General features: G+C 43.9%; 1 protein-coding gene across 3 annotated transcripts in view; it reads left to right on the forward strand.

Moving 5' to 3' along the window:
• Positions 1-18,443, forward strand: part of RUNX1 (RUNX family transcription factor 1) — a gene marked incomplete at both ends in the record, with an annotated part of 264,148 nt that extends 245,705 nt beyond the window's left edge. For all 3 annotated transcript variants that reach the window (XM_080695878.1, XM_080695879.1, XM_080695880.1), the window contains 2 exons: positions 9,743-9,904; positions 17,968-18,443. In XM_080695878.1, the coding sequence (XP_080552004.1) occupies positions 9,743-9,904; positions 17,968-18,443 (638 nt within the window). The remainder of the gene's footprint in view (positions 1-9,742; positions 9,905-17,967) is intronic.
• Positions 18,444-22,691: the final 4,248 nt, after the last annotated feature.

Raw genomic sequence — 22,691 nt, forward strand, 5'->3', positions numbered from 1 at the left:
AATGAGGTCTTCCGGATGCAGTGAGTGGCAGCCCCCTTCCTCCCCCTCCCAGGCAGCTTGCCACCTCCCAGGCCTGCTGCTGGCAGGCAGGATAGATCCCTGCAAACCCCAAGGCCTTTGAAACGCAGCATACCCAGGCAGGCCTCTGCCCTGGCTTGGTGGCGATGCTTCCCTTCAAAGTAATTGCTGGAACAGCGAAAGCATCTAAGCTCCACATGACTAACCAAGATGTCTGCGGCCGGCGAGAGCCAAACGTTTGGCAAATCCCAGAGCTCTTTCACAAGCTCTCTTTACCTTCCAGGATCCAGAGCTGATGGGAACTGACTCACTTTATCATGGGTTTTCACTGATACAGGGACAAGGTGCTAATCCCGTGTCTGCGACCTGGGGGAACGCAGAGGCAAGGGCTATTAATTCTTGGGCTGTGTTGCAGCTTCGCTCTCTGCCTTGGAGGAAACACTGCTTCTCAGACATGGTGGAACTGTCAGGAAAAAGCATCCTTTGAGAACCAGCCAGCCTCCGGGGCTGTGGAAGCTGCTATCACACGACCCTGGACCCTTCAGTGAGCTGTGAAGCTTCTTTTGCTTGCAGAGGAGCCCGGTTCTTTCTTCCCAAGGGTCCCAGATGAGGAGATGCAAACCTCCACCAGGGCTCGCCCTGACACATCACCCTGGAAACTGACTCACATCTCTGAATCCTGAGTCACATCCTGATGTGCGCTCTGAGGATCCAAGAGAGTATTACACCAGCTACCCATGACTGAGGTGCACTTGGAGGGCACCCCAGGAACTTCTCTGTCTTCTTCCAAGCTGCAAGAGGGAACAAATCCTGTAGGGGAAAAGCCAGCCTGGCTCAAGGGTTTATATGTTACATCCTAAGCAGTTTAGGATTTTTAAAAAATAGATGACCAAGCCTTATGTCATACTGAACTGTCTGCTACTTATTTTTACATGGCTCTTTGGTGACTTGAGGGACCTGGCCTTATAGGGCAACTGCCAAATAGCCAAGGAATGAGCTTTCTGACATGAAGAACCAAGCAAAGGACCCATCAGCCTACTGGCCCAGGGCTGAGTGAAGACAGTGCTAGTGCTGTGGAAACCTAAGCTTTGAGGGTGGGTGTTAAAAAGGCCACAGGAGAGGATGGTCAGAGTAAAACCCTGTCTCAAAGGAGCTGTCTTTGTCTCTTCTTTGCTGTGGCCAGAGGGGAGCACGAGGATAACACAGGATGCTTTGAACTTTCTATAGAATAAGCATTTGGTTTTCATTGATATTTTTTTCCTCTAGTACTTTTCTGTGTTCAGTTTATTTCATTGATTTCTACTTTAATTTTTCCTATTTCTTTTTTTCTGTTCGCTATGGTTTTTTTTCTTTTAAATTGTTTTATTGGTGCATTATATTCATACAACATATTGGGATAAAAATCTTATATGTACAAACATGTACTCATCGCTGATTTAACCCCTACCCAATTCCCACCCCATTCCCTCCCCGTCCCTCCCTCCCTTGCTTGGCATAGTGATTGACTTAAAAAAAAAAAAAACTCGCTATAAGTTTATATTGCTCATTTTCCTCTAGTTTCTTAAGGTGGAAGCTTTATTGTGGATCTCAGAGCTTTTCTTTATAATATACATATCTGGTGCTATCAATTTTCTTCCAAGTGTTGCTTTTGCTGCACCCCACAAATGGTGGTGTTTATTTTCATTTTCTTTCACTTTGTTCAAAATAGTTGTAAACTTCTTTTGCAATTTCTTCTTTGGTCCTTGTGTTATTCAGAGGTGTGTTGTTCTTTTTTTTGGGGGGGGGGTGGTACTGGGGGTGGAACCCGGAGGCTTTCTACCTCCGGGCTACACTCCCAGACCTTTTTTATATTTTATTTGGAAACAGGGTCTCACTAAGTTGCTGAGAGCCTCAGTAAGTAGCTGAGGCTGGCTTCGAACCCATGCGATCCTCCTGTCTCAGCCTCCCAAGCGCGGGGATTACAAGCGTGCGCCACCACGCCCGGCTCAGAGGTGTGTTGTTTAATATTCAGTATTTGGGAGATTTCCCAGCTCTGTTTCTGATATTGATTTAGTTTAAATTCATGTGGCTTAAAAAAAATGTTCCCCTTTTGTATCATTTCTTTGCTTTTAAGATTAAGGTGTGTTTCATGGCCCAGAATGAGATCTTTTTTTGCTTAATTTTCCACCTGAGCTTAAGAAGAATGTATATCCTGCTGCTGTTATTGGGTGAAATGGCTTAAAGATCAACTTGATAGTGTTGTTCAGGTCAATAAGGTCCTCGTTTTCTGCCTGCTTGGCGGATCAGTGGCTGCAGGAGGGATGCCGAGCCCTCCGACTATGATGCTGTGTTTTCCCGTTTCCTTGTAGTTCTGTCTTTCCCCGGGGTTTCTTGACACTGTTGTTTGGCTGACACATGTTAAGGAATATGTCATTTTCGGGAGTCGACTCATTGCCACCGTGTAATTTTCCTGTTTATCTCTGAACATATTCTTTCTTCTTCAGTCAGCTTTATGTAAAATTGATAGAGCTACTGTGGGTTTCTTTTGATTAGTGTTTCCACAGTGATTCTTTCTCTACCCCTTTACTTTTATTTAAGTCCTTCTCTAAATCGAGTAGGTAATATGTGATTGGTTCTTATTTTTAATCCACTCTGACAATCTATGTTTTAAGAATGGTGCATTTAGGCCATTCATATTTAAACTGATTATTGATATGATGGGATTAATTACCACATTTACAACTCCTGTATTTATTGCTTCTGCTTCCCTTATCCCTCTATTTTTCTGTTCTCTCTGGTTTTAAGAGAATATTTTATATGCTGACATTGTTCTCTCTTATTATAGCAATTGTATTTTTTCTTTTGTAGTACTAGAGATCGAGCCAAGGAGTATTCTACCTCTGAGCAATCCCCCCAGTCCTATTTTGTTATTGATTGATTGATTGATTGATTTTGTGGTAGTGGGGATTGAACCGAGGGGCATCCTACCTCTGAGCTACATCCTCAGCCCTATTTTATCTTTTATTTTAAAACAAAGTCTAAGTTGCAGAGCGCCTTACTAAGTTCCCGAGGCTGGCTGTGAACCGGTAATCCTCCTGTCTCAGCTTCCCAAGTATTGGGATTACAAGAGTGCACCACTACACTTGGCTTATTTGGCTTATTTTTTTATTTTTATTTTTTGAAACAGGGTCTCACTAAGTTGCTGAGAGCCTTGCTAAATTGCTGAGATTGATTTTAACCTGCAATGATCCTCCTGTTCCTGCCTCCCACGTACTGGGATTAGAGGCATGCACCACCATGCCCGACTCAATTAGGATTTTTTTTTTTTTTTTTTTTTTGTGGTACTTGGAATGGAACCCAGGGGCAGTCTACCTCCGAGCTACATCCCCAGCCCTATTTTTTTATTCTTTATTTTGAAACAGGGTCTCACTGAGTTGCAAAAGGCCTTGCTAAGTAGGTGAGGCTGCTCGTGAACTGCAGTCTCCCTGTCTCAGCCTCCCGGATGCTGGGATTCCAAGTGTGTGCCACTATACCTGGCTCACAATTATGTTTTATTAGTGATTTTAGTGATTGATCTAGAGTTTGAAAAATACATGAGTAACTGATCTGAGCCCCCCATCAAGTAATACTATATTACACACACCTTTCTTCTTATCTCTGTAACCACTGTTATTCATTGACCTGATGCAGATGCTGTAATTGCAAGTCCATTGTAACTGTTAGCACTTTAAACAGATGGCTTATTTTCTACTCAATTAAGAATGAAAAGACTTTATATTACCTTCATTTATTCCTTTTCTGATGTTCTTTCCTTTCTTTACATAGATCTGAGATTCTGGCCTATATAATTTTCCTTCTTCCTAGGATACTTTTTTTAACATCTCTTGCAAGTCATGTCTGCTGGTAGCAGATGAATTCAGTTTTGTGTGTCAGAGAATGTATTTATTTCTCTTTCACACATAAAGGATAATTTTGCTGGATATAGAATTCTATGTTGGTGCATTTTATCTTTTTATTTCTTATATTACTTTTATTTGTCTTTGCTTACATGGTTTCTGAAGAGAAATCTGATGTCGTTCTTTTTTATTTTTTTTAATTTATTATTTTTTGTGGTACTTGGGATTGAACCCAGGGGCATTCTACCACTGAGCTACATCAACAGCCCCTTTTTTTACTCTTTATTTTGAAACAGGGTCTCACTAAGTTGTGGAGGGCCTAAGTAGCTGAGATTGGCCCCAAACCTGTGATCCTCCTGTCTCAGCCTCCCAAGTACTGGGATTACAACTGTGTGCCACCACACCCGGCTTGTTGTAATTCTTATCCTTGCTACTCTACAGATAAAGTGATATCCCCCTCCCGCTCCATTCTTTTTTGAATATTCTGTTCTCTTTGATTGTCTTCAGTTTGCATGTAATATGCCTATGAATAGTTTGGAGATCTGCCTTTCTTGGTGTTTTCTGAGCTTCCTGGATCTTGGTTTGGTACCTTTAATTAATTTTGGAAGTTTCCCAGCTATTAATACTTCAAACATTCCTTCGCTGTGTTTTCTCTTTCTTCTTCTGGTACTCCAATTATACACATGTTATACCTTTTGCAATACCCTGGAGTTGTTGGATGTTCCGGATGTTTTTTTATATTTTTCTCTCCACCCTTTAGTTTGGGAAGCTTCTGTGGGCACATCTTCAAGTTCGGTGATTCTTCCTTCTGCCGTGTCCTATCTATTGATAAGCCCATGAATGACATACCTCATTTGTGTTACAGTGTTTTTAATTTCCAAAATTTCCTTTTGAGTCTTTCTGAGAGTTTGCACCTCCCTGAATACAGTGTCCATCTCTCCTTGCATGTTATCTTCTTCCACTAGAGCCCTTAACATATTACTTAATCATAGTTAAGGTTCCCATCTCATAATTCTAGCATTTGTGCCGTATCTTTGCCATATCATTTGTGGTTCTGACATTTGCTTTGTATCTTCAGGTTCTGTTTTTGTTTGTCGTTTGTTGTTGTTTCGCTGTTGTTGAAAGGTGAACGTGCTGTATCAGGTAATAGGAACTGAAGCAAACAGGCCTTTAGTGTGAGTCTTGATGTTCATATAGGTAAGAGTTGGGCTGAGTTTAATGTTTACTGCAGCTATAGGTGCCAGAGGCCTCAAAGTCAGCTAGTATTCCTTTTATTTCCATTGTCATCTTTAGGCTTCCCTACAAAATTCTTCCTTAAATAGTTAACACCCTGAAGCTCAGCTGTCACCCACTGTTAGTATACTGAATCCTGTGAGAACCTAGTGGAGTTCCTGAATAAAAAACAAAAGCAACACAAAAAAGTCCCTCTCAGACAAGATTGCTGCTCCCAGAGTTTCTTACTTCGAGTAGCCCGTACTCAGCTCCCAGTAGTATCCTGAGATCACCATTAAGTGTTTCAATAGCCTATGGATGTGGCAACTTCTGTTCTTGGTAAGCAGATCTTGCTGTGATTCAAGATTTGGGTGACAGCCTGTCTTGCAACTCCAGTTCTCCAGCAGATCCAAGACATGGCATGAGTTTTCAATATGGCTAGCTTTTTTCTTGTTGTAAAGACAAAAAAAAACAAAAAACAAAAAAAAAAAAACCAATAACTTCCAAGGTCTTTACATCATGGAGCTGAAACTAAAAGCAGGGCATTCTAAATTGTTTGATAGGGCCATTATTGACTTGAGAAACATTTTGATATTTCTGCATTAAGAAAAAACACTCTACTTTCTTACGGAGTGATAGATGTCATGGACCTTTTGAGCTTACTGCTAGCCAAAACTTACTCCAGCCTAGAGTCTCCCTTTTCTTCGACCCCACCCCCCATTTCAAATGGAAAAGTGTAAGTAGGGCACATGAATGTGGAAAGGGGCTCTTTTTGCTCATTATACGATAATCAAAAAACTGAAATAAATGCATAACAGAATGGCCTTGGTAAAGTCACTGTATCAAAATAGCATTTATCCTGGGGAAAACAGGATGCAGAGAGGCTCAAATTTAAATGTTATAATTCAGCGCCTTTTTAAAAATGGAAACATGAATCAGTTGAGATACCGGGCTTTTACCTTCTCCATCTTCACTAGAAATTTCTAGTTTCCTTTCTCCTTTACCATTTAATCTTCTAAGCCTATCTCCTCTCCAGCTCTGAAGAGTGTGACTGCTGAACTCTTTAACACTGAAGAAAACAATATCACCTGAGTCTCATCCTGGAACCAGCATGTGTTGCCTTACCAATTGATATCAGATATCTCTTGACATCACAAAAAATTGATATCACAAAAAATTACTCAGACCTATTGAATATTTACTATGGCTGGAAACTGTGATGCTTACTTGGCAGTTAAGATCCTACTTATTCCTATTATTCTGAAGTTGGAAACTGTTGAGCAGAAAAAATACGACACAGAACTGTGACCTAAATTTTGTTTCTTCTAGGATGTCCCCTCCTCTCACAGACAGAACATAAGCATGTAGCAAATATCACTAGATTCTTACCACTGCCTTGGGAACAGCTGTTTTCAAGTTAAAATTAGGCAACTAATTTAGAGTTATCCTAGACACTGCCCTTAGAGACCCAATGGCTATAATTCCCAGAAGGCAGGGACTATAATCTATTCATTAGTGGACCCCCAACACATTATCCCTTATAAAGCAAAAATGTTCGTGGAAATATGAATGATTAGGTGAATAATTTCACAAACTTATAAATGAATACGTGAATTAATTAGTGAAGCAGCCCTCAGAATGATAACGAGTGCATCAGGAAGGAGCATTTCTCAACACAATAGGGTCCTCAGATCTTCACTGACCTAAGTTGAAGTGGGGCAGGGACCGTCTCAGCCTTATCACTGTTACCAGTTAAATGAGTACTTGCCTGGCACATAGCATACATTTAGTAAACTGCTGTTCTTTTTGATGGATTGACTTATTGGGGGAAACTCCTCAGGAACAGGCAGCACTGTGCTTTAGACAGAGGCTGACAGTGCTCTTCCTGGGCCTATGGCCTTTTCTAGATAACTTCCTTCTTACTCCCTACTTCCTCTTCCAAGAATATGCATCATGAGCACCAGCCCCCGCCCCACGCCCTCCACCTGACTCTTTCCTGACTCTGCTTAATACAAGCCCACGGAATAGACAAGTTAAGCAAAGAAATGCTGCATACGGCTCAGATGAGTGAGGTTCCCTCTCTGTCGCCATTCGAAGGGACTTAGCAGAAGTAAGCAAGCCAGGGCCACCTAATTGCTTAGCACACAGGCTGGCCCACAGCTCACTTCTCCTGCCCATCAGTCCTCAGCACCCCTCCCTGTGCTCGTCCTTGGGTTCACAGTGGCCCCATCACAGCAAAGATGATAAACTAATTGAACACAGAATGCGCCATATTGCCCCACCCTTTTTGGCCTCAGTTTCTATTATCAATACATGCAGAAGAAGATGCCCCCCCCCAAAAAAAAAAAACAAGGCAAGGCTCACCATCACCACCTTCTGGCTCACTGTTGGCAGTGACCCCAAGTACAGTTGACTGTGATCCCAGGAATGTCAAGTCCTGGGAGAGTGGTCTTCAGATCCTACAGGGCTGTCACTGTCCCCCACTCCAACCCCTGGAAAGATAAGTGATGGCATAAAGTAAGATAATGTCAAATCTTTAACCTGGTATTTAAAAAAAATCATAGAACTGGGACTTTAATCATAAAGATCATTTTCCCAAAGCATATTTTTAAAAGGCTGTGAAATATTATGCAACGTTTGCATGGTTTAATTATGAGTTTAGAAAAGCCTAGCACGACTTTTTCACTACAGTAAAACATGACAGAGCATGAATCACAGCCTAATACTTTATGCTTAGTGTGGTTTTAGACATGGGTTTAGGGGTACGAGGCTGTCTACACAACAAGGCATGAATTACTGTACCGCAATTCACACCCCGGAGGGCTTTATGGCAATTATAAAACCTCTTTTGTTTGCTTGCTAAGTGATTAAAATATTTGAGTACTATATATTCACTTAGTAAATGTGTGTGTCTATAACATAACATAACGTATGTCTTATAGAAAGTATCTCCATATGGGATTTTTCCCCCACTTGGAGCGAGATACTTCAAGTAACAAGGGCATATTGAACAATCTCCTGTTGGTTTTCAGCAACTGGAAATACTGTTAGCTCTAAGATCACACCGGAGTTTCAACTGCACGTGGCCATTTATTTTCCCCACTTTAACATGGGTCCACACTCTGTTCTTTGCCATCTCTTTAAGTTCTCTAGAATTTGGACTGAAATGAAAACCTTTCTCTGCTATTAGATTCCAAGGATTCTAAGTTAACATGTTTGCCCAGAAACTACCAGGTTTTGAAACTTAAAAACTCAGTTGTATTCCAAGAAAAAGAAAAGAACTAGTATTAGGAATGAGGGAGGGAAGAAAGGAGACGATCAGGACGAGAGCTGGGGTCTCCAAATGTCTGACTCTCTTGTCCACTGTGGCAACTTCAAAGAGGTAAACTTCAAAAGAGATAACTTTGCTGGAAATGAAACGTCTCTGGAGGCAGCAGCTCTGAATATTTCCTAACGAGTAGGACTAACTCATTTCCTTATGACACGGTGTAGGCAAAACTTAAACCTGGCATTTCCCTAGAGAAGTCTGCCCTTCCTAGATCTACTCCCAAGGTCACGGAACTCTGACCAGGGTGAGAGCTTTAGGTATCATGATTGTATACTATTATCTTTGTCCCCAAAGAAGGTGGGGCCCAAAGAGAAATCTAACATTTAACCTTAAAGAAATATAAAACTGTCTTGTAGTGGGGAAAGTGTCCAATTTCAATTTCCTTGCCTATTTTGCCTTAGAGCCCCTCCCCGCATCACTTTCCATCCACTAACTTTGTGATGCTTTTGAAAACTAAGATTCTTCTGGATGCTGGAGTCAGATTTACAAAATCCATTTTGTCTAAGTCTTTTGAAGACAGACTTTTGTCTCTTCTCTGTCCCAAGCCTCTTAATAGTGGCAATCTGTAAAATGCTCGCTAAAAATGCTGCCCTTTAAAAGTTGCAAACTTCAGGCTTTGAAAAGCAGCAAGCGGGCTGGGGTGATAGAGGCACCGCCACTGCTGGGCTTGTGGACCGGTCCTTAGAGCTCACTGCCAGCTCCCTCAGCCAGACCTTCTATTCCCTCGTCCATGGGAGACTGTTCACTACATAGAAAACGTGTACAAGCCCACAGAATGTCTTTGTCAGAGGTGCAAAAAGGTTCGCCAAACTAGACATTCTTTTTGTGTAGAAATACACGTAGGCTTCTAATGATGTTTCTGAAGATGACGGTGGCTATAATTATTAGTGAAGCTGAAGTAGCCAAGGAGTGGGGACCTGAAATTGTCAGGTGTTAGAGTCCAGTAGTTTGAATGTGAACACTTGACCCGGAGAGCGTAACCTATCCCCCTTATCATGATTAGTGTGATGATGTAAAACTTTTGGAAGGAATAATCATTAGACAAAAAAATCTCTGAGAATCAGCCATAAACTGTAATTCAGGATCTTTCCGGGGAGAAATAATCCAGCAGAGGAAGATTCCTGGACTCAAGTGGAGTCACTAAACATGGGTCCACAGGCTACCTGTATGCAGAACACATCTAAACAAATGTTACTCATTGCTGATTAAAAGCCCCTTTTGTTGTTGTTGTTGTTGTTGTTGTTGTTGTTGTTGTTGTTACCCCATTCTACCCCACTCAACCTATAACCATCCTCCTGATTCTCTGCAGATACAAGGCAGATCCAGCCGTCCCCGCCGTGGTCCTATGACCAGTCCTACCAGTACTTGGGATCCATCACCTCTCCTTCCGTACACCCAGCAACGCCCATTTCGCCTGGACGGGCCAGCGGAATGACAAGTCTCTCCGCAGAACTTTCCAGTCGACTCTCAAGTAAGTCTCTTAAAAACACATTCGCAGCCCAGCTGGAGTTGGAAGGTTGAGGAGACCAGTGGCAACGCATGAAGACAGTTGGCAGGCCATTATTAATGGAACAAAACGTGGCTTAATGACTAATGGCTTCTCTCAGCTCTAAACCCCATGCCTATGTACCTATGTTTCTTGATACTCGGAGGCAGAGACTGTGGATGGTGGGGCAGAAGCAGCTTGTGTACTTTGGGGCCGCTCATGTTAGACAGGACAGAGTAGTGTCTGAAAGGCCCAAGAGACCGGCTTCTAGAACTTATCATTCTAAGTCGGGTCCTGGACGGATGGGACTGGTCCGTCTAGTGGTGGTGGATTTTCACAGGCCCATGAATGGCAGGACGAGGTGCTCGGGGAATGGGAGGCTAATATACCACAAGGAGACAGTCCCAACCAAGAGCTGTTCAGAGGGAGGTTAGAGGAACAGAAGGGAAAGCTCAGGTGTCGTGCTGAGCTTAATTGTGGTGAATACGAGCTCATTAAATATTAGTCATTTAACCTAGGAGCCCTTTGGGCTTGGCACTCACCTTTGCTTGTGGGCAGGGAAATCGGAGTTACAGAGAAAAATTCCTTTGTTGAAGGCAGAAGAAGAAACTTACTGTTTGGGGCTTTGAAATTGGAGCTGAACCAAACTGTGAAAATACTTCAGAGACCTTGAGCACTATAGGGCCTGCAGACACACTTGCCTGTGAGCTGGGGGAGGGTGACAGGTTTTGTATCTTGCCTCCTAGGATCAGATTATAACAGATTGGTGGGGGGCAGGCAAAGGGGCAAAGGAGTCTTGTTCGCCATTGCAAATGTTGTGAAAGGTTGTGCTTTCCAGACAGTTGGGACGATTTCAGATCTCACCAGATATTTTAGCTGCCTCTTAGTACTTTGCGGATACACTCTCAGAGCTTCTTAACAGCAGTGCTACTGACATTCGGGCCAAGTAATTCAACTTGATGGGGGCCCTCCCGCGTACTGTGGAATACCGTGCAATACGCTGTACCACTAGAGGCCAGTGGCACCCCTCTCCTAGGTGTGACAAGTAGAAATGTCTCCAGAAGCCAGAGGTGGTGGCACCCATCTATAATCCCAGTATTTGGGAGACTGAGACCGAAGCATTGCAGGTTCGAGACCACCTTCAGCAACTTAGCAAGACCATAAACAACCTAGTGAGACCCTATTTCAGAAAAAGATATAAAAAGAGCTGGGCATGTAGCTCAGAGGTAGAATGCCCCTGGGGTCAATTCCCAGTACCAAAAAGAAAAAAAGTACCTGGACATTGCCAGAAGTTTACAGGAAAGTAAAACTGACCCAACTGAGAACCACTGTCTTCAAGAACTCCTTGGAAAGCCAGGTGTGGTGGCGCACGCTTGTAATCCCAGTACCTGGGAGGCTGAGACAGGAGGATCACAGTTCACAGCCAGCCGCAGCTACTTAGTGAGGCCCTTTGCAACTCAGGGAGACCCTGTTTCAAAATAAAGAATAAAAATAGGGTGGGGTGTAGCTCGGAGGTAGAATACCCCTGGGTTCAATCCTCAGTACCGAAAAAAATAAATAAAAATTCCTTGGAGCCGTAGTATAGTAAGAAGGCCAGCTCAGGAGCTCAGCGTTCACAGCACTTTTGTTGACCGATGCCAGCATTTCTGTGGCACACGCTGGCCTGAGCTGAGACAGTATCACAGGATCATGGCATATACTCGGCTTGGCATTTTTAAAACCCTGTCCCCTGGGAACGGAGTCTGATTCCAAAGGCACTCATCAGCTTTGACTGATCCCTCTCAGGGGCACCGCTTTGATGGCTGGCTACAGTCTGCATCTGAAACAACTCTGTTTTCCTTGGAAATATCCCTGCCATGGGCCTGTCCCTTGGATGTCATTACATAAGTCTTCTGAGTTGGTCACCATCCAAGACTGGCACCATAGGGTTCAAGAACCTAAGGGCCAGTCCCCCAGCCAACTAGTGTTCACGTGGAAGGGTGGATTTTTGTTTTGTTTTTAAGGAATAAGTAATATGTGCACTTCAAAATGCCAAATCATACCTACACATTTAAATAGCCTGGACTTCTAAATAACCTGGACTTCGGGGATATGTACACCTGTAACCGCAGTACTTGGGAAGCTGTGACAGGAGGACGGCAGGTTCAAAGACAGCCTCAGCAACCTAGCAAGATTCTTATCAACCTAGCAAAACAAAAAATCAAAAGGGTTTGGGGGTTTAGCTCAGAGGCACAATGCACCTCAATACCCAATACCACAAGAAAAAAGAAAAAGAAGAGGAAACTGGACTTCAATTACCCAGAAAGTAAAGTGACATAGATTTAAAAAAAATAATAATAACAACAACTTTCATTTGGCATCCAAGAATGATTCTCTGCTGTCTTGGAGGGAAGGACCAGAGAATTCCAGACTGGCTCTCACCAGTGACAGAGAACAGCATGGGAGATTGCTCTTCAACTTGGCAAAACTCCCTCTGAGAAATCCAGCCTGGAGCACGGCCTGAAAATTATTATTGTAAACCTAGGGACAGGAGGGGGCTGGGATACATAAAAGAGTGGCTGAGCAGGCCGGCAGCTTTGAGAACCTGACACAGCTCTGAAGCAGCCTCACCTTCTAATCTGCCTGACAGCTCCCTGTGCTGCCCCCAGCCCCACCTGGGCTCCCTTCTGCACTAGAGACCTGGAGATATCTCTCTCTCTCTCTCTCCACCACCCCCCTGCTTGCTATCCTTTGCAGACAGACTGCTGCACACCTTGTCTGAAAAGGGTTGTCATCTGAAGGTTTTACTTTTGTTTTTTTCCTCCCCCTTCCCACTTTCTTTTTTTTTATCTTCAAAAAAAAAATTAATGTTTAGCTGCCAACCTGGGCGACAGACAGCACGCATTAATCTGAGTCATGCAAAAGATCCTTTAAGGCAGCCATTATCTGCTCAGGTCGTTTAATCCTTCAGGGGCAGAGGGAGGGGCTGCAGAGCCCAGGGCGGGCTGTGGAGCAAAGACGGGCTCCCATGGCAAACACTAGCCCTCTTGATGGGGAAACGTTTCTAGCTCAAATACCCTAACCTGCTAATTCCCAGATTTCCTACTCCTGAAAAGCTCTCTGTGTATATCAGGGGTCCCCGCCTCCACCCACACTGCTACTGAGTAAGGGGTGCCAGCCCTGCCCAAAGGAGAGAGGGGTACAACCCAAGGGTTGAGCTGTTCGTGACTGATGGGTCTTAAGAAGGGATTTCAGACAAGATGTAAAAGTGAAAACAAATATTTGGTGGGTTTTATTTGTTGTAGCACTGGGAATTGAACTCAGAGGGTCTCTCCCTCCAAGCCACGAACCCAGCTCTTGGTGCTGGAGATTGAATTCAGGGGCATTCTTCCCCCAAGCTACATCTCCAGCCCCATTTTATTTATTATTTTTTTATTTTTTGAGGTAATGGGGGTGGAACCCAGGGTCATTCTACCCCTGAGCTACTATTTTTTTATTTTTTATTTTGAAACAGGGTCTCACTGAGTTGCAAAGGGCCTCACCTAGTAGCTGAGGCTGGCCGCAAACCACAACCCTCCAGTCTCAGCCTCCCAAATGCTGGGATTACAAGCGTGCGCCACCACGCCCGGCTGCTATTTAATTTTTAACTTGAAATAGAAACTTATTTGGTTCTCACTACTTGCTGTTGCTATCTTCCAGCCTGAGATCCATCTCAGCCTCCCAAGTACTAGGATTACAGGTGTTCACCATGATGCCCAGCTCTCAGCCCTTTTTATTGTTTTTGTTGTTATTGTTATTTTGAAACAGGGTCTCACAAGGTTGCTTAGCGGCTCACTCAGTTGGCAAGGCTGGTCTTGAACCTGCGATCTTCCTGGTCCCGCCTTTCAAGTATTGGGATTACCAGCATATGCCACCAGCCCAGATAAAAACAAATATTTGAACCAGGTATCACTAGATGACCTGCATTGTTTTATTTTTAAAATGCAGGTAGAAAAGATAATTTGACAATGTGGAAGGTCTTTGGCAGAATGTCACTGCTACTGTGTAGAGGGAAGGACCACAGGCGATATTCAGATCCTTCAGATATTCTGCCCACAAGTGAAAGGTCTATTTTCCCCCTGACAGCTGAGACCCATAACATCATTCCAGAACTTGTGCCCATGACAAATCAGGCCTCATTCAGGAGTCCAGTAACTTGGTGCCATCACCACATCACCATGGCGTCGCTGGAATGGGCCAGCGGAGCGTGTCCAGACACCGCGGTGAAACAGGGTGACCTTTCATTCATTTTTCCAGCAAGCTCACCTTCTGGTCTCAGGGCAGATGAAGCAAGAGGAAGATTGGGTAGGGTCATTTATTTGTGTCCAGGACGTTGCATCAGACGACAACAAATTGATTGTGTTTGCCTAGTGTGTTTCCTCCTACCTCTGCTCCTCCCTGGACTGTAGAAATCTAAGTGGAAAAAAACGGAGCAGAGCTTCCTGTTAACCCTCAAACATGTCACGGTGCTCTGTGTAAGCACAAACAAGTGACACAGGGCTTGCTCACAGTCAGCCCCTGCGAGCAGGCGGGCAGGGATGGACCTGGTGCTCAGAAGGAGCCAGAGAGTGGCCAGGACGGGGCAGCCCCGGGACCACCGTGCCTGTCCCTTTAGGGCTTTAGCCCTGCCCACACCTCTGACGTACAGTGAAAAGATTAACGGGAGTATTTGTTTGAAAGTCAAATTTCTGCTTTCCTCATTAGTGGAGGGCTTTGCTGCAGGCTTGGGCTGTTTCTATAAACTTTAATTACCTCTCTGATGAGGAGTAAAGTCCCCTCAGCCCATTCACCCCAAATGTATACAGGAGTTCATTTTGTAAAAGTGTGTTGGAGCAAAAAGGATCATATGAGAGAGGGAGAGAGGGAGAGAGGGAGAGAGGGAGAGAGGGAGAGGGAGAGAGAGAGAGAGAGAGAGAGAGAGAGAGAGAGAGAGAGAGAGAGAGAGAGAGAGAAGGGAGGGAGGGAGGAACAACACACAAGAACACTAGCTCTCCCTGCTGGAATAATAGGCTTGAAATATGAGGAAGTTGATCAACAGCCGGTGGCTTCCAAAAACAGCGTAATCCGCTCTGGTAGCTCTCCTTTCAGGGCAAGCTTCTTGCTCTTCCACCAAGTTTCTCTATCAGCCCGAACTCAAAAGGACACCAACCACATGCCATCTGAGCTCAGAGTTATTTTACATGTTGATTTGAGAACCTCCAATTGTACACATTTAATCCGTGCTTCGGCTCCTTGTCTTGGCCGGCTCTGGAGTTGTAGATGTCATGACCACAGCCTAGCCTGCTCACTAAGTAAATAATTCTTTTTTTTTTTTTTTTTTATGTGGTACTGGGCATGGAACCAGGGGCATTCTACTTCTGAGCTCTACCCCCAGCCCTATTTTTCATTCTTTATTTTGAAACAGGGTCTCACTGAATTGCAAAGGGCCTCACTAAGCAGTAGCTGAGGCTGTCCCTGAACCGTGATCCTCCTGTCTCAGCCTTCCAAATGCTGGGATTACAAGCGTGTGCCACCACGCCCGACCTGAGTAATGCTGAGGAACAAAAACTACCCAGCGATATCTTCCTGTGTTGACCATGGTAGTTTCCAGCCAGGGTTGACTGTGCCCTGCTCACCTCTGCACTCAGATTATTTGGCAATGTCTGAAGGCCTGTCTAGTTGTCACAGTGTGGGACGAGGATTCCCCTGGCACCTGGTGGGTAAAGGCCAGTGATGCTGACCAGTGTCCCACAATGCACAAGGCAGCCCCCAACCACCCATTCAAATAATCTGGCTAAAAATATGAGAAAGTGCCACTTTTGACCAACACTGCCCTGCAGGACCTGGGCGCCCTTCCTGGCACTCACACTCTCTGGTGGTTCCCAAGGGCAGCCCATAGGTGAGGAAAATGCAGAGGGACGCAACAAACAAAGGGACGGCCAGAGCGCTTTGTGAAACGGCAAAGTCACCATCCTAACAGAGTGGATTTTCTAGGAAAAGCTTTGTCATTCTTGATAAAATTTCAACAAGTGCGAAAAAAATGGAGTAGATAAATCAAGGTCCTATATCCATTTGTGGTGACAAACAGTAAGCACGGATTAGAGGATACCAGATGGAATCAAGGCTGTATTGTTTCCAAACACACAGAACCAGTCTGCAGGGGGATGTGGGGAGAGGGATGAGTGGTCATGATGGGCGCCGACCTCCATGCCCAGCCACTCCTGTAGTGTGCGTTATGTTGACTAATCAGAAATTACCAACTTTTCAACTCTACGAGACCTGCAAAATGGCAGTTTTCTATGATTCAACTCAAATTTTATGTATAATTACATTTTTATTAATACTGTTATAACTTGCATTGTGTATAACTCTTACTAGTAATATATCAGTTGTATAACTCTTACTAGTAATATATCAGTTGTATTCACTACATTAATTACCATAGTGGAGCCGGGTATGGTACTGCATACCTGTAATCCCAGCACTTGGGAAGCTGAGACAGGAGGATCACAGGTTCGAGGACTGCCTCAGCAAGTAGTGAGACTATCATCAACCTATGAGACCCTGTTTGAAAAAAATAAATAGCTGGGCATGGTGACGCATGCTTGTAATCCCAACATTCAAGAGACTGAGACCAGAGGATTGCGGGTCGCAGACAGCCTCAGCTACTGAGCGAGGCCCTTCGCAACTCAGTAAGATCCTGTTTCAAAAATAAAAAAAGATTAAAAAATAGGGCTGGGGGCTGGGGGTATTGTAGCTTGGAGGTACAATGCCCCTGGGTTCTATCCCTAGTACCACAAAAATTAATTAATTAATTAATTAATTAAATTGGTCTGGGGGTATATCTCAGACTGCCTCTGGGTTCAATCCCCAATACATAATAAAATAGTAATAATAATAATAATAATAATAATAATAATAATAATAATAATAACAACCATAATGTGTTATAAGCCATTGTATGTTGTTATATTAGTGATCTATTAATATATGTATTATAATATTAATGTTAGCTAATATATTATTAGAGGGTAGACAAAACTTTTTTTAGTAAAGGACCAGAAAATAAATATTTGGCCTTTATGGGTCCTACAGTCTTTGCCAGCGGCAGCTGAACAGCAATTCACATGTGGGCAATGGATTTCAACATTCTGGAATTTTCACATCAGGAAATGTTCTCTGGATTTTTTCCTCCCAACCATCCAAAAAAATAAATAAAACTCATTCGTAACTTTTAAAACATAAAGAAAATTGGCCCCAGCCAGATTTGGCTTGTGGGCTGCAGTTTGCTGCCCTAGGTTTATATCACTGACTAATATTTATATTTACGCATATACCTATACAATATATACTTACTGTATTGTACTATATCACTTAATATATCACAGGCCATATCATGTAATATTCTATATTAATGTCTGCCATTACAATGCATGTTCACACCATGTTCCTGAGAAATTGGCATTCTGGGTAGAACTCCATCTTACTGGGCAATAGTATTCTGGGGAGATTTCCACTTCCTGAGCTGAAGCATGCTAAATACAACCCTATCTTCCTGGGCTGCAGCATGCCAGCAAGTCCCTCTACTTCCTAGGCTGCAGCATTCTGGGTAGAATCCCAAATTCCTGGGCTGCAGCAATTCTGGAGAGCCCTCACTTCCTGGGCTACAGCACTCTGGGTAGACTCCCATGTCTCTGGGCTAGAGCATTCTGGGTAGAATCCCTTGTCTCTGGGCTGGAGCATTCTGGGTAGAATCTCATGTAACTGGGATGATGCAATTCTGGAGAGCCCTCACTTCCTGGGCTAAAGCATTCTGGGTAGAGCCCCATGTTTCTGTGATGGTGTGATTCTGGAGAGTCCTCACTTTCTGGGCTAGATAGAGCATTCTGGGTGGAGCCCCATGTTTCTGGGCTGGAGCATTCTGGGTGGAGCCCCATGTTTGTGGGCTGGAGCATTCTGGGTAGAAACGCCCTCTTCCTGGGCTGCAGCCCAGCTGAAAGGCAGGGCTCCCACTCCCCAAAGACTCACCTGTCTTCTCCTCCACCCCACAGCGGCGCCCGACCTGACGGCCTTCGGCGACCCGCGCCAGTTCCCCGCGCTGCCGTCCATCTCCGACCCCCGCATGCACTACCCCGGCGCCTTCACCTACTCGCCCACGCCCGTCACGTCGGGCATCGGCATCGGCATGTCGGCCATGAGCTCGGCCTCGCGCTACCACACGTACCTGCCGCCGCCCTACCCCGGCTCGTCGCAGGCGCAGGGCGGCCCGTTCCAGGCCAGCTCGCCCTCCTACCACCTGTACTACGGCGCCTCGGCCGGCTCCTACCAGTTCTCCATGGTGGGCGGCGAGCGCTCCCCGCCGCGCATCCTGCCGCCCTGCACCAACGCCTCCACGGGCTCGGCGCTGCTCAACCCCAGCCTCCCCAGCCAGAGCGACGTGGTGGAGGCCGAGGGCAGCCACAGCAACTCGCCCACCAACATGGCCCCGGCCGCGCGCCTGGAGGAGGCGGTGTGGCGGCCCTACTGAGGGATGCCCGCGAGGAGCCGGGATGCGCGGTGGTACCCAGCGCGCAGTGGTACCCCGCCCGCGCATCTTTCCAGGCGGGTGCCTCTCCAGGGTGTCTGTCCCCACTGGTGCGCGGACACGGCTAAGGCAAACAGGAAGATTTCCCAGAGGGAAACTGTGAATGCTTCTGATTTAGCAATGCTGTGAATAAAAGAAAGATTTTATACCCTTGACTTAACTTTTTAACCAAGATGTTGATTCCAAAGAGTGTGGAATTTCGGTTCGGGGGGGGGGGTGGGAAGGTGGGGGGACCGGATGGGGAGGATGTAACTCATCCTGTTTGGCCTCCGGTTCTTTAATTTCTAATTTTCTTTTCCGCACCTTAGAAATTGCAAAGTGCATATTTTGCATTGGGGTGGTTTTTATTTTTACATATATATGTATATATAAATTTGAGCTTGCTTCTTTCTTGCTTTGACAATGGAAAGAAAGATGATTCCTTTTTTTTCTCTTAAGTTTTATTTAACTTTTCTTTTGGATTTTTGTATAGTTTTCTTGTTCTGTTTGTTTTATTTTTGAGAGAGAGAGAGACAGCTACAGCTTTGGTCTTTTTTTTTTTTTTTAACTACTGTATTCCCACAAGAAATCCCTAGATATTTATGTATCTTGATGTTCAGACATTTACTTATGTGTTGATACTTTTTTAAAAAAACTATTTAAATGTACTTTTATTAAGAAAAATATCAAGTACTACATTTTTTTTTTTTACAGTAGCCAAAGTTAAACGTGTCACATTGAAGAAGTCTGGGGAGGGGATAGGATGGGTATTGTGATGACTTGGTTATCTAGAAATATTGTTTACATTAAACTCCCTTTCATGCTAATCAAACAAGTTGGTAGCTAATACAGCAATTTTTTAATAGGACTTTAGACACCGAGGGTCACTCCAAGGATCAGAAGTACAGATTTTTTTTCTGCTAGGCTCAACAAAGGGTCTCATATCTAGTTCTCTCTCTGCAAACCAAAAAGGTCAACTCTGGTCCCAGAGGATTCAGGCAGGGGTCAATGATTATATGTCTGGAAAAAATTTAATTTCTGCCTCATGGTACAATCTCTTCATGGCTTTCTGCTAATTTCAGACATGCTTTGTAGCAGAACCTGTCCAAAGTAAGCTATGGGGAGGAGTGGGATACATAGGAACCAAACGAATGAATTTAGGAGTTCTTTAATTGCTGGGTTCTGGGGTAGCAGGAAGATATTTCTGCCACAATGTCCATTCATTGATGCAGAATAAAACTTGTGGCTGTCCCCCAAAGTTGGGAGCAGAAGGGATAAAAATGGGTGCTTTTCAGGGCCCAGGGTGGGGCCCAGTTAAAATCGGTGTGCCCCAAAGTGAGATGGCAGGTGAGACCATCATCCTTCCTGTGCAGGGCCCAATCCCGGGTACACTGCTCACCAACAGCTCCATTGCTTCCATCAGACTGAGACCCTGCCCTCTGGGGTGCGCCCACTTCTATCTGTGCCCGCATGACAGGAAGAGATCCTCGCCACTGCCCTTGGCGACAGTTCAAGCGTACCCAATGTCACTGTAAATTTTATGGCACTATTTTTATTGGAGGACTTGGTCAGAATGCAGTTGCTGTACAACTCATAAATACTAACTGCTGATGGTGACATATGCGTGCTCGAAATGATCTGGTTGTTATTTAATGTACCTCTTAAATTAGTTGAAACGATTTCAGGTCATCTCTGAAGAGTGTTTAAAAGCAGGGCTTTAGAACAGTGTTTGATTTTTATTTTATAAATTTAAGCATTCAAATTAGATCTTTGGCTGCAGGCAGCGAAACAGCTGGACTTATTTAAAACAACTTGTTTTTGAGTTTTATATATATATATATATATTGATTATTTGTTTTACACAAATGCAGTAGCACTTTGGTAAGAGTTAAAGGGTAAAGCAGCTTAGGATATCAGGTTGTTTTCACGTAGAGGCGCGCTAGAGCAGATCTTGGAGAAGAAACTTAGAAAATATTGGTTTTCATTTTAGATGTACTCCCTTCTCAATGCAGTTTCAGTAAGTTTTTCTGGATTACATTTTTTTTTTTTTTTTGCAGCGAAATGACCATTAAGAAAAGTCAATTCTGAAAAGGACCATTAACCCATGGCCCCAAAACTGAACTTAAATGTCTTTTTCAGAACATGTTGGCATATGTGGTGGCCTGAGATCAACAAAACAAAAATTGGTATTTTTTCACTTGACTTCTGGTACTGCAAGATATTCCAACTCATAACCAACCTAACACCTGGTACCAAGGCAGTCGGATACTCTGCCACCGGAGCTCAGCGCTCATGTCCATGTGTGCAGAGGGCTGCTCACTTGGTTGTAGACTCATTGGTTTGACCACTCGGAGCTTTGCAGCCCCTTACCAGCGTATACACAGAACATAATCATTTCATAAAATGAAAAATTTAAACCTTAGTTGTTTGGGAAATAGGTCTCCCGCAACGGTTCTCCCTACCCCCGAGGAACTGCATTCATTGCCTTCAGATAAACTAAGATATCAGCAAGACCCTTTAGCTAACCATGTAAGAACTGGATATATCTGGGAGTGTTGATCCAGGAGAAGAAAGATTGAACAAACCTTTTTTTCTTGCTTATTCATGACCCTCTTTATGACTTCAGCATGGACACTTATTCCTGTTCTTTCTGTTTACTCACTCTCTGAAAACATACCTTTTCTCTGCCCCCCCAAGATCTCCCTTTTCCTCTCCCCCTTTCTCCTCCAAACCCCACCTTCTTCCTCTTGCATTCTCCCATTCTTTGGAAGGAGATAGCACACACCCCCACCCCATACCAAAAGTCCAGAACACAGGAGGTCCAGTTCTCTTCCCTTTGCATAAAGAACAGGGTGAGTCAGCCTTTCTCCTGCGTATGGGTTTCTTCCAGCAGAACAGAGTCGTTGCCAACCCTTTGGGATCTGCTTGCTGTCCAAATGCAGCAACAGAAACCTTCTGCAAATTACTATCAGGGAGTAAATAGACAGCCTTTCTGCTGCCTAAGGTTTCTGGGTAGATAAACAGAAATGCTCTGATTAGAAAGGAAATAAATGGTTTCACTCAAACGTCCTGCAATTTAGGATTGCAGATTTCTGTCTTGAGACACCTATTTCTTGGGGACATTCCGTCCTAGCGGTTTTTGTTTTTGATGGTTTTTGTTTCGGGGGAAGGATGACAGGTTTAGTGTGTTTTATATATAAAAAAATGGTTTTGACAATAATCTCAGAATAATTTTTTTTACATCTGAACAAAATGCTTTTCTGTTTACCCTAGAGTATACATTTGTTTGGGGATTATTGTTTGTTTGTTGGGAATTTCTTCCCTCTCTTCAGCCAGGTCAGTATTGATGAAGCTGATCATTTGGCTTTTTTTTTTTTCCCCCCTTTTCGGAAGGGTTGCATCAAAAAAGTTAATTGTATTTATGTATGTAAATAGATTTTAAGCTTCATTATAAAATATTGTTAATGCCTATAATAACTTTTTTCAATTTTTTGTGTGTGTTTCTAAGGACTTTTTTCTTATGTTTGCAAAATATTGTAGGAAAAATGCTTCTTTCTATTTTGTTTATTTTAGACTTAAAAACAAACTACTTCTTATTCACTTTTGTAAACAGCTAATAGTATGGTTCCAATTTTTTTCTAAGTTTACTTTTTGTTCTAGGGGAAAAGAAATGAATGTGCAAATACAACAAGGACTGTTGGTTATTTGTGTTATTCTGGATGTATCCGAATCAATGGAAAAATAAACTTTCAATCTGAAATGACGGTATAACACATCAGTTGAAGAAGCAGTGGGAAATGTCATTCTAGTTAAGTCCTCACCTAGTGTCCAGTTACGTGGCAGCTGTTAGATCTGGTCACAGAGCGACCTGGAAATTGGAGTGTGGGCTGCTTCCTCCCTGGTTCTGACATTTTTTCTGAACACTTCCTGAAGGGAGATTGTCAAGCCCAGGTCTTGACTCAGATCAGATTTAAGAGAATGCCCCAGAACCCTCTCCATAGCACAGGAGAGCAGGCACGCCATTGCTGCAGCCCGCTCCACAGTCGGGTGGCTTCTGTCCTCTCCTGGAAGGGCCCGTTATGCCCAGCCCATGCAAGGCAGATGGACCTCTGCCACCTGGGAGCCAATGGAGCCTTACTTTCTTTGCACCACAGTTTCTTCTGTAAATCCAATATTATACCTAGTGTGAATGGCAAATAAACCATTTGACAA

This window comes from Muscardinus avellanarius (assembly GCF_963383645.1).
Source record: "Muscardinus avellanarius genome assembly, chromosome: 5".
NCBI lineage: Eukaryota > Metazoa > Chordata > Mammalia > Rodentia > Gliridae > Muscardinus > Muscardinus avellanarius.